At 37.8% G+C, this 13081-nt stretch overlaps 2 protein-coding genes across 2 annotated transcripts in view; one reads left to right on the forward strand and one right to left on the reverse strand.

Moving 5' to 3' along the window:
• abcb8 (ATP-binding cassette, sub-family B (MDR/TAP), member 8) overlaps positions 1 to 13081 on the reverse strand; it is an 842402-nt gene that overhangs the window by 299717 nt on the left and 529604 nt on the right. The window lies entirely within an intron of this gene.
• On the forward strand, positions 2995 to 4921 carry LOC127528373 (zinc finger BED domain-containing protein 4-like). The gene is made up of 2 exons (XM_051928908.1): positions 2995 to 3286; positions 4262 to 4921. The coding sequence occupies exons 1-2, from the start codon at positions 3144 to 3146 to the stop codon at positions 4617 to 4619; spliced, it is 501 nt and encodes a 166-aa protein (XP_051784868.1). The 5' UTR covers positions 2995 to 3143; the 3' UTR covers positions 4620 to 4921.

Below are 13081 nucleotides of genomic sequence, written 5' to 3' on the forward strand. Positions count from 1 at the left end.
ACCAATCACTGTTGTTTTAAGAAAGGACGTTTAAGAACGAAGTGATACAAACGTAAAATTCCTGAGTTGGTAATGTCTTTATTGTTCAATTGTATAAGTAAGTAGGTGAAGAGAGTCTGCTAACTGGTGAAAAACTGAACATACTAATGTGTTTTTATATTTATTCTGTAGTTATTAATTTATCCTTTTTAGTTTTACATTCACAGCTCAAAATACCTAATACTGTGAAAAAAATCCAGTGGCAGAATTATATTTTAAAATATTTGCCCAATTTCTCTCTCCCTCAAACTAAAACATCATACTTTTTCTTATTAACATCAGCCATGTCATATATATTGTATACCAGGGATTTTTTTTGCCTCGTATCCATGTGATGATGCGGGTTCGACTCCATGCTCCCATCTTCTGTCCGGGAGTCCTTGAACCCTGCACCGTCGGTAATGTTACCAATGAGCTCGCAGTGAGACACAACAATGGAGCAAGGGGATGGTATAAAAAGTGCAAAGTGCTTTTATTTAAAACAACAACAAAAACAATGTTCATATTAAATAAAGTGCAGTGCCTTCTAAAAAGTCTTCATTACATAAACCTCTCTATTATAAAAAGAAATCCTGTCCCCTGTCCGGATAGTCTACGATACGTGATCTTCTCGAAAGATAATTTAAAGACCCACGAGACGAAAGAGACCTGCCACGGTGCGTCTCACGGGAACATAGAACGAGAATCTTGCAAGACACACCCTACTTACAAGCAATATCCAAAAAAACAAATCAGTAGTGTAAAGGCAGTCATGCAGCACACACAGCTCCAGGGCTCTCAGTGCATATAAAGTGTATAAGGTCAATACAGTAGAAATGAATAGGGTAGAAATGAAACGTCGACGATTAAACAAAGAAGAAAGAAAAGCGTGGAGAAAAGAGACCCAAAAGCGATGGAGAGAAAAAAATGCTACAAAGAAAAACAATAATCTAGGTGCAAATTTAGAAAACGCGAGCAGCGTTATACATCCTGCAAGAAAGAATTAAATCACGCCAGGGGCCAGTAATAAAAGACAGGTATTGCTTTTACAACGTCACGCAAGACCAGGCAGTCAGCCATCATTTAAAACAAGTCAACAGACCTCTAAGCTAGCAGTTGTTTGATTGCTTTTGGCAGGCAAGCATCATGTGTTCCCAGCAAGGTAATAATCGTAAACTAAAACGAAAACGAAGACTGAAACTATTAATGAAAAAACATTTTCGTAAACTGAAATAAAATAAATAACAAAACTGAGATGAAAAACTAAAACGATACGGAACGATTACAGTAGCTTAAAAGACTAAGTGAAATAAAATAATTTCTAAAAAAAAAAATTAGTTTTCGTGATCATGTCTGAAAGAACGCGGCAGAATCTATTTTTGCATTTTCATTAACTTCCAGTCCTGCCCTGTAGGTGGTGAAATTCAGTATATAAACTTTATCTGACCAGAGGGTATCAGCGATCAACATGTCCGGAAGAAAACGACACAGCGCCGTATGGGAGTTTTTCGAATATAATGCTGAAAGCAACAACAGTAAGTGCATAGTGTTGGAGCAGGGTGCGTTGTGTGCTGTACAGATTAAAGGTAAAAACCCAACAAACCTTAAAGTGCACCTAAATAGCTATCACAAATTAGCCTACGAGATATTTCTGGGTAAAGAAAAAGAAAGGCTGAAAAGCGAGTGCAATTTAAGTATACATGCAACCTCTAGTACACATCATACAAGACAGCAGACATTAATATCGTGTTTGCAGAGGACAGCAAATTGGGGAACAAACTCAGCTGAACACCAAAAACGTGAAGACGCCCAAGTAAACTTGTTTATTGAAACTGGCATGTCTACTAGGCTGTGTGACTTGCCTTCATTCAGAAAATTTGTTTCCTCTCTTGATCCCAAATTTAGCATGCCACATGCTGCACGAATAAATGCGCTCATCGTACATAAAATGAATACAGCAACACAGCGTATCAAAGAAATGGTCCAACAAGCTCGGAAACTAACCCTTTGTATAGACGGATGGAGTAAAAAGGGTCTGATGGCTTCGTTTTTGGGAATTTCTGCATGCTTTTATCATTCACCAACAAACCAAGCACAGCATGCTTTGTTAAGTTTACGACGCATATGTCACCCACATACGGGACAAGCTTTGGCAAACGCTATCGACAGTACTCTCGATGAGTGGGACATAACAGAAGACAAGGTTATGATTATAGTGACAGACAATGGAGCAAACATAGTAAAAGCTATAGATATACTACGGAAAGAGCGGAGGCAAGGAGAATATTCTGCACAGCAGTTCATCGAGCTGGATTCAACTGAATCTGAGTCGGACTCGGATATAGAGGAAGAAGAGATGAGCGTCTCTGATCAAGGTAAGTTAAAAAATATTGGCTAAGTAGCTCAGTATATTCTGCTTGATACTTTTTGTTTCAGGCAGCAAGATTGTGGCATGTATGATAAATGGTCAGCAAACCATCCAACATGTATCCATTGTCTCTCTAGTCTGTTATATTTTGTAATAATATAACACATTAGCACATTTATACATCACATTACATTTTAATTAGTCTTGGTAAAATAGTTATAAATTATCATATTTAAAAATTATTTCTTTTGTAGTGTTATATTTATAGATTAAACTTAATAATAATAATAATAATTCTTTGAATTTATATAGCGCTTTTCTCACTACTCAAAACGCTCAGCAATTGCAGGTTAAGGGCCTTGCTTAAGGGCCCAACAGAGCAGAGTCTCTATTGGCATTTACGGGATTCGAACCGGCAACCTTCCGATTGCCAGTGCAGATCCTTAGCCTCAGAGCCGCCACTCCACCCTAATAGATGATTCTGGAGGCTGTGTGTAAAATAAATAATAAAAACTATTATTTATTTCAAATGATTCAATGCAGCTTTAAGTTTTTTACAAGACTGAAAAAAAACAAATATATAAAATTAAATATCATGTAATAAATAATATACATAAAATCTACATTGGAGAAAAGACAAAATTGAACCAAGAAAAAACATTTCCTAAAACACATTAAGCTGAACTGTGATTTATTTGATTACTTAACAGAATCAACAGACTTCTTTGAAGACGGAGACATATCCAGGTTTCAACGTATGCCTTGTATGGCACACACACTTCAGCTTGCATTGAAAGATGCCATGAAACAATCAGGAGCCAGTTCTGCTGTTAACAAAGCCAGGAACCTTATTCATTCTGTCAGGAAATCTTCGGTAGCAAATGAGCAAATGATTAAAAGGTGTGACTTTAGCCTGTTTTATAATACTAACTGACTTGACAACAGGCTTGTCTTTATCTAAAAAATCTGAGTTACAATATATATATATATATATATATATATATATATATATATATATATATATATATTTAGTAAGTAATCCCATAGACAAATTGTTCTCAAACTCAATCCTGGGAACGCCATGTGACTGCAGGTTTTCATTACAGCCATGTTTTGTTTTTAATTGAACTCCTAGCCTAATTGAGCAGTTATTGTCCAGATTTGGTGTCCATATACAAATTATAAAACTAAGTTTGGAAAAATGTTATTAAACTGCATCAGGCATTGGTACATAGTATGGTACACAGTAACAATTTAATTTCTTTTTATCTTGGTTTTTAAGAATTTTATCATTGTCATAATTTTTCATTTCCAGTTTTTCTGGTTATGTATTCCATTATTTACTATTGTTGGAAAAGCTGTGGCAGGCAGACAGCTTTTAGCATTCAACATTGTTTGCCCCAGTGTCTGCTTATTATCATGGTACAATTAAGGGATTAAACTAGACAGAAAAAGAACAAATTAATTGGAAAATCACAAAGAATTGACCATTTGTACTATAGAAAAAGCCAATATTTCTAAATATTTTATTTAAAAAAAAAAAAAATCACACTTTAAAGCTTTTCTGAATATGAGAAGAGAAAATGAGGCCAGCTTATTAAATGAGATCAGTTACAGAGGTAAGATGACTCTTTGACTGTGAAACTGAACAAAACAAAATCCTGCAACCACAGTGGTGATAGATAAATAGATAGATACTTTATTAATCTTAAGGGGAAATTCACACCAATAGTGACTAATAATAATAATAATAATAGTGGCTTTGACCAAAATTATCATTTACTTATTCTATGATGCACTAAGAATAAGTGATTATTTTGTTTAAACTTCTTACCTTTTCATTACAATGACATTATTCTCTGTTTGTTTCTAAAGGTGTGGCCGAACACTGATTCGTGACTGCCCCACACGGTGGAACAGTACACTTGACATGCTGAAGCGACTTCTGGAAACTAAAGCTACACTTAATGAGGTTCTTGATGAACTCGGGATAGATACACTGTTGACCAGTGATTGGGCCAAGTTGGAAAACCAACTTAAAGTATTGGAGCCATTTGGCATGCACACAGATCAGCTTCAAACAGATAGCCAGTCTCTGTCAGAGGTGATACCTTCCCTGCTAAACCTGGAGGCACATCTCCAGTCAACTAGTGGAGAGAAAAATTTGGCACAAGCTCTTCTCAAGTGTTTGCGCCAACGTTTTACATGTCTGTTAGATCCCATTAGTGACTAATTTGATCCAGTCCCTGCAGCCGCATGTCTAATGGATCCAACTGTCTCTCTAACCCTACAGTCTCCTGAACTAATATCTTTGAAAAGAACAGCAGAGTTATTTGTATTGACCGAGGCAGCGAAACACAATCACACCATAGAAGCACAACAAGATGAGTCTACACAAACAGTAGCCGTTTCAGCAAACATTACAGTCCTTCAGAAATACAAGTACTTGGCTAATAAAATAAATAGCTTAAACCCTGAAAACCAGCCTAGGCCATCTGAAAGTGCTCCACTTGAAATGCAGAAATATCAGGAGGAGGTTAGGCAGGGGGGATTTTACTGGAAATCCTCTTCAGTTCTGGCAAGCCAGGGTGGCTGTGTATCCTAAACTTAGCCCTGTGGCTTTGGACCTTGTGTGTGCCCCGGCCTCACAAGCATTTGTTGAACGCATATTTTCAGTTTGTGGACAGTTGTCATCTGGATTGCGAAACAGAATGACCATTTCTCTAGAGCACAGAGTTTTCTTGAAAATTAACAGAAAGATGTATAATTGAATCAGTCAGGCTGTTTTGTATCACTGTTATGGTGGGGCTTTAGTAAATTGTGCAAAGGAGAAAGAAGCATTTGTTTCAATTATACCATTTAAATTAGGATTACTATTTTGCATGCAAAACTGCAGTGTGTTCCACAGTCAGTTCAAATTCAGTATCTGGGTTTATTTTTGTTTGTTTTTTAACAGGACATACCTATAGGTTTCTACTGACATTAAATAAATGTTATTTCCAAAATTATTAAGTCTACAGTTCTCTCATTGTGGCACAAAAAATTAACCTCCACAAAATTGCTTTAAACATACTATAATTACTAAAACTAAAACTGAAACTAATATATATAAAAAATAAAAATAAAAAATGACTTTGTAAAATAAAAACTAAACTAAAACTAAAAATATGGCATGAAGGCTAACTAAAACTAAATTAAAACTAAAATTAAGACCTGAAGTAATATAAAAATAAAAACTAGCAAAAAAAAGTCAAAACTATAATAACTCTGGTTCCCAGCTCTTAAAACAGTGATATGCTACAGGCAGAAGAGGCAGCTAGCAAGCAGCAAAAAGACAGCAAATGATCCAAAGGCATATCCTTAGCGTACGTTCAGCCGCAACACACTTCACAACACGAGCAGTATTATATGTCTGGGAAGAAAGAGATGTAACCACGCACGTGGCCGAAAACAAAGGTCAAGTATTGTTTTTACAAAAGTTTTTAAAGTAAAAGTGAAAATAATACATATGTAACAATTCACAAGAAAATAGCAATCTCTTTAAATTGTAGATTGCCTGCCTAAGGTAAAGTCATCCCTGATGAATGGGGACGTGGGAATGAGGGGTCCTTTCATTGGATTAGCGCTATTTCAGATGTGGAATGGCAAAATGGGGGAGGCAGCTTGATGAATGAGGTCTCCAGGACTTAAAACAAATCCAAATCATATTATGTGATATCATCTAATGTGAAATTCTACTCCGTACTTATAGAATTTTTATTTTTATACTGTATTGAGGATTTATTCTGTGCTATGTATTGTACTGTACGGTTCAGAATTAAAAGACAATGAGGAAAATGACAAAGTAGAACTTCATAAAGACGTTTACAAACGTTGGTGCTAAACACATGCAGGGCAGGTTAGAGACTATGAAACCAGTGAAATTAGAAAGGCTCAAAAAAAAAAAAAAAAAAAAAAAAAATGAGCTATACACATGTGGAGAAAGTTAAAGGATATGAAAGTAGAAAAATAGAAAAAATAAAAAAAAAAAAGATCGCAGTAGTGCAAACAAACAAACTACCTCATATAACTATGCACCAGTCTAACTTTGGTTTTGCACAATAACTACTACACTATTGCACCTTAACACTTAATTCTACTTTATTCACATAATTTTACTTATTTATTATGTTCTACTATACTGTTATCTTTCAATCTATGACTTTTTGTTAATCTGATATTCTAACTTTACAGTTTTTGATAAGCGGATCAGGATGCATTTCACTGCGTGTTGTCCTGTATAACTATGCATGTGACAAATAAAGAATCTTGAGAATTTCAAAAACGGAGTTTACCGCACATGCATTTATTGGTTACTTTGTTAGTGTATATATATTTATCTGTCTGCTTATTTAAAAAGCTACATTAACCCCAGGAGTCAAAAACGTTCTGTCTAGCCCTTGTACAAAAACCTAGACAAAAGCTGGGGTATCACCTTGGTAACCCCATGTACTTTTGGAACTGTGAGAGGAAAATAGCACGACTTTACAGACAGAAGTCCAATGCAGAACTCTACTTACTATTTTACTTTTTAAAAAAAAATTATTAACTGCTGATGATATAGATCGTTTTGTCTGTGCTGAAATTCCAAAGAGAGAAACCTGTCTTGACCTCATTAAGATTCAGCATATTGGGACTCGCAAGATTACAAATATTGTTTTTACAGAAGTTCTGAAATAAAAGTGAAACTAATGAAATAGCAACAATTCAAAGAAAAAAAAATCTTAAAAGTGTGTATCCGGAAAACCAAACACAGGGGTTTGGCGAGCGAAGCGAGCAGGGGGCGAAGCCCCCCTAGTAATCCATAAAACAATAGTGAAAAGTGGAGGTTAAAATCCATTAGAAAAAATCTTTAAAACGACGACGTTAAATAACGCAGGAAGCAATCTTTTAAAACCAAAACAGCCCGGTGTCTTCTTTCCTCTGGCAACTCCCCTGCTTCTCCCGTTTGGGCTTCTCAATAGGGGAGTCGTCCTACCTGCAGATGACCTTCTCTCTACCTGCTTCAGCTGATCGGATCACCTCACCGACCCCTGGCTCCGGTAGGCTCATCCATACAGCGACTTGGGTTCCACAGCAACCAGGGCACCCACGCTGGGGAATACACACCCCAAGTTCCGACTCCCGCTGCCTTCCGCGGCCTTATGTGGAGAGTCATCTGCCTTCCGGTCACTCCCACTCTTCGCTATTAACTCAGCAGGAGCGACCACTACAACTACTCCCCAGGTGCTGGCCCAACACCCAGGCTCCTTGTTCAGCTGCACGCGAGCCTTCACTCACTCGCTCTCCCGCACCGGCTTTCTCTCTCTCTCTCCCTTGCTTCCTGCTTTCTTCCTGCAACCTCCGTTTCTTTCTTTCCTTTCTTCTCTCTCTTTAGCCGACTCGCACTTCTATTTATGAAGGGAACGTGGTAGTTGCAGCGATCAGCACCTCCTGGGAACAATTATGGATGTGGACCGCCTCTCACCTGTGCACGTAGCTGAGAAACGCCCACGCCACGAACTCCTCAGGAACCGCTTCGGCCACACACCACCACGCCCCCTTGCTAAGCCGCGAGTACGGTGATTATTTATTAAAACTGGCCTTTTTAAACGGGAGCTGTGGACCCGCTATACCACAATCCAAAGCAGCTAGGATAGGCTTCAGGTTTCCTGCAATCCTGCTCTAGATAAGCAGGTTTAAAAAATGTACATATCGCTCCTAATCTCAGATCCTGTTTCTATCATTTTGTGGCTGTCCACACTCGAATTACCTGTTTTTACTCTGCTCATTAAGGGTTTAATGTTCTTATGCACGAGCTATTCAAGTCTCACTACCCTTTGACACTACATGCTTGTTTTTCTTTGTTTCCCTCAATGCGTGTAAGTGGTGTCTGCACACTGGTTCAAGCCTAAGAGCCCTGTTCTTCCTAAGCCCCAATGTTTTCATGATCACACTTGTAAGAAACTATTTTCTGATTTTTGATATCTTGCGGGTGGAAAAATTCTGTCTACAAATTTTATATGCCTGAGAAGGAATCAGAGATTAGTAGGGTTGATCTATACTAATAAAAGGCAAAGCCCTCACTGACTCACTGACTGACTGACTCATCACTAATTCTGCAACTTCCCGTGTAGGTGGAAGGCTGAAATGTGGCAGGCTGATTCCTTACAGCTTACTTACAAAAGTTAGGCAGGTTTCATTTCGAAATTCAACGCATAATGGTCATAACTGGAACCTTTTTTTTCACAATATACTGTAATGGACGGCAGCTCGATGGCCGTGGGAGGAGGAGTTGAGTGTCACGTCATCACGCCTCCCACGTAATCACATGAAAAGACTGAGAACGCAGTAGGGACAAATGAAGGAGGAGCCGCAAACAGCGAAGAACAAAAAATTCATTAAACAATTGAGAAGGGAGCGAGTGAAGCATACAAGCATGTTCATAAGGGAAACAAAGCACGGTGTAAAATGTAAGTTTAAATTAAGTTTATAGAAACGCTCCCGCTGCGGATTGCAATAACATATTCGCGAGATAAAAGTTTAATGAGAAGACACGAGGTATAAACGAACCACACGCCGTAACGCACCGTTAGGGGCAACAGTTTCAACCATTCTATGATCTGCCTCTCGCAACTGAAAGACGGCACATGGCGGATGTTAGCCGACTTGCTGACCGCAACGTTTGGGGCTTCAACTCTGGCGCTGACGATATTCGATTCTCGAGAGGGGATGCAGTGAGTGTGTATGCCTGATGAGCCCAGAATTAAGGAGAAACACGTGTCGCATACTCTTTGCATTATTTGAAAGTAAACTATTAAAACCATTCTATGATCAGCTTCTGGGAACAGAAAGAGGGCACGTGGCGGATGTAAGGCGACTTCCTGATCAACCACAAGCGTAACCTGGCAGGTAACCATCCATACAGTCAGATTGTGATTCAAAAAACGAATGCCATGAATTTAATTACCACGATCTACATACTGTCAAATAAACGAAACACACGCCGTAGCGGGACAGCTGTGAAAAGCGAGGTTCACAAAAAAACAGATCCTTAACAAATTGTTATTGGTATATTTTCGATCCGTTTAAAAAGGTTTTACTTTCTTCTTAAAAAATTAAAAGCAGTACTTCGCCGCAGTGAAGCGCGAGAATTTGGCTATATATATCTGCTTCTCACAATTAAAAGTGGGCACGTGGCTGATTTTAGACGACTTCATGACCAAACATAAGTGTTACCTGCCAGGTAGGGTTACCACTTTTAATACAAAAAAATAAGGGACGCATACTGCAGCGGGTGCCACATCCCAGTGCCAACAGTTTGCAGACTCTACTTAAAAGACCCGCCCTCCTCACTGGATACTTAAAAAGACCAATCAAACTAACGATGGCATCAAGTATTACCCAATCAAAAGTAGGAAAGGAGGCATCTTCATAAAATGCGTGTGGGATGATTTGCATGAGACGCTGCTTTAAAAAAAATGATAAAAAAAATACGGGACAAATTCCGTCCCGTATTGATTCAAAACGGGACGCGCAATTTCATTCTCAAATACGGGACGATTCCGTATTTTAAAGGACGGGTAGCAACCCTACAGTGCCAGGTAACCACCCATACAATCGGATTGTGATTCAGACTAGGAATGCAATGAATGCAATTACCCTGATCTACATACAAGGCAAAAGTCTTGCAACATTCAAAGATGATGGCTTGGGATAAGTACACCATAGAACATAAGAGAGCTTATGAAGCCTTGAACCGAAAAAAGCAAGATCTCAGAGATCGTAAAAAAAAAATAGGAGGTAATGTCGTTTTACTCGCTGTAGATTTTAGTCAAACATTACCAGTTATTTCACGAGGGAGACCAGCAGATGAACTCAACGCGTGTTTAAAATCCATGCTTCTCCAACGCTCGGTTATATGTCGCATGTTCTCGGGTAGGTGCACCAAAAAATGTATACATTTAAGCATGTAATGAGCAAACAAAAAATGAGGTATACCCGAAGGCACTGCAGTAGTACTTAATGTAACTTTACTTCTTAAATGTTAATGTTTTACTGTTTAATAATTTATACGCTTCTTATATGTTGTTCAAATTCTTTTATCAAAATACCAGTGACAGCGCAATGCACGATAACGTGGAGTGAATACACCATACGCATCCGCCCACGGCCGCCCTGGTGTGCGCAGATAGGAGTTGATTCTACAATAAAATAAAATAAAGATAAAAACCCAGGATTGTTTCCTGCCTTGTACCCTGTGTTGGCTGGGATTGTCTCCAGCAGACCCCCGTGACCCTATGTTCGGATTCAGCGGGTTGGAAAATGGATGGATGGATGGATAAAAAGAGTAATACAATCATCACCCATAAAGCGGATAGTAGACGTGACGTTCTATATGTGTACCAGATTTCAAGTCAATAGGTGAAACGGTTTGCGAGGTACAGGTGATTTAAAATCCTGGACAGACAAACGAATAGCCACGGTAGCACATTACAGAAGAAGATTTTACTGTTTAATAATTTATATTTATATGAAATGTGCTTCTTATATATTACTTCATATACTCATATGATAATGATCTTAATGTTGTTTATATTGATTTCTATGTTATTGAAACTGCATGTATGTGTGTATATGTATGTATATATATATACTAGCAAAATACCCGCGCTTCGCAGCGGAGAAGTAGTGTGTTAAAAAGGTTATGAAAAAGTAAAGGAAACATTTTAAAAATAACGTAACATGATTGTCAATGTAATTGTGTTGTCATTGTTATAAGTGTTGCTGTCATATATATATACATATACACATATAACACACTACTTCTCTGCTGCGAAGCGCGGGTATTTTGCTATATATATATATATATATATATATTTCTCTTCCATTCATATACAGATATATATTATATATATACACACACACACACACATACATACACATATATATACACACATATATATACACATACAGATTATATATATATGTGTGTGTGTATATATATATATATATATATATATATATATATATATATATGAAAGGACGCGCTCTCTTTGATATATGCACATACTAAATCGACAGGACACACATTCAACTGGGACAACGTAAAAGTAAAATTTAAGGCCAGTACAAAAAGCGCCAGAGAGTTGGCCGAGTCTTGGCTATCAGATGAAAATGCCATCAACAGACACTTGGACATAAACCCAGCATATGCCAACTTAAGAAGGACATATGCACTTTAATTAAACGATACACCACCCCCCCCCCTTTGATCATACTGACTTAGTCACCTCCACCCACCCCCCACTGAATGTGTTGCTATATATTGCCTTTGATTCTTGTAAGTCTAAGCATTATCCTCTGATGAAGACCCCTGACAGGGGTTGAAAGCTCAGGAATAAAACTTTTTATGATACGTGATTCGTTTTTTTTCTCCCTTTGTGGATCTCCAACTGCAAATATGCAAAACCGTATCACAGACCTTCTCTTCCATTCATATATAGTGTTCATTTTTTAATCAGCAGTCAGAGGACACACATTTTACGGCTCTGCAGCAGCCATGGAAATGAGCGTCCCGACCATGTGGATGAGACAAGCGTTTTCATTCCAATAGTTTTAATGACTCACATGGCGGAGGTGAAATTTGAGTTGAACAACAAAGCCTTTCCCATGGATTTTTTTTTTCCTTTTTTATCCCCTGGAAAAACCACCTGTGCAAATGTTTAAGAGCAAGCTATCACTTATAGCATGACAATGGATTGCTACATTTATTTTAACGAGCAGTCTTTTAAATGTCTGTAAAGTGTTACTGGGTGTCGAGCAATGTATTATTATTACTGATATTTTACTAAATCTTACTATGCACGTTTCTTTGTTGATGAGCCCCGTTGAAGAATTTTTTGGTAACAGAACAGTAAACACGGCAAAACGACTGAAAATACAACTGACGACTGGTATTTTTCGATATCATTTTAACAAAGTTTACTGTCTGCCCTCAATCACAGAGCACCTTGGTAAAACGTCAATAGCGTTTAATATACTTTCAGCCTTAGAACGCAGACATCAGGACATCACTGCGCGTGCATGTTTAATAACAAGATATGACAGCATTTTGCACAGAGCATGCATTAAAACAAAAGACAAGCGGCGCGCAAAGGCACGCGAACAAGAGGAGTTCCGCAGCAATCACATCTCAGTGCTCCTAAGAGAAGGGACACTGAATTCTACGAGGCACAGATATTTTAGAGCACCGGTTCAAATATATATTGATTGATTAAGATCAGCGATTTTCAACGGTTCACAGGTGTGGCGTAAGATTTTTTTAAGCAAACTAATTAAAGACTTCTTTGAAGAAATATGACAAAAAATAAGTCTACGACGCAGATTCTATACCATTTTATATGATTTTTTATATCATTATATTAAATGAAATGCTGCCAATAAGGAATAATAGAAATCACCTTGCTGCTTTCTATCTTTGACGAACTAAAGTTTTATTAGGTGAAAAAAATGATCGCCCGTGACAGATACACTTAATCAGTTGTGTGTGCGACCTACGATTTGTGACTTTGAGTGTGTGTGTGTTGTGTGTGTGTACGTGCGTGTGTGTGGTTTTGTCAGTTTTACAATAAAAACAGACATCAGTTATTTGTGAAGCAGGAATATTCTGATCAT

Source organism: Erpetoichthys calabaricus, chromosome 6 (assembly GCF_900747795.2).
Source record: "Erpetoichthys calabaricus chromosome 6, fErpCal1.3, whole genome shotgun sequence".
In the NCBI taxonomy this organism is placed as follows: domain Eukaryota; kingdom Metazoa; phylum Chordata; class Cladistia; order Polypteriformes; family Polypteridae; genus Erpetoichthys; species Erpetoichthys calabaricus.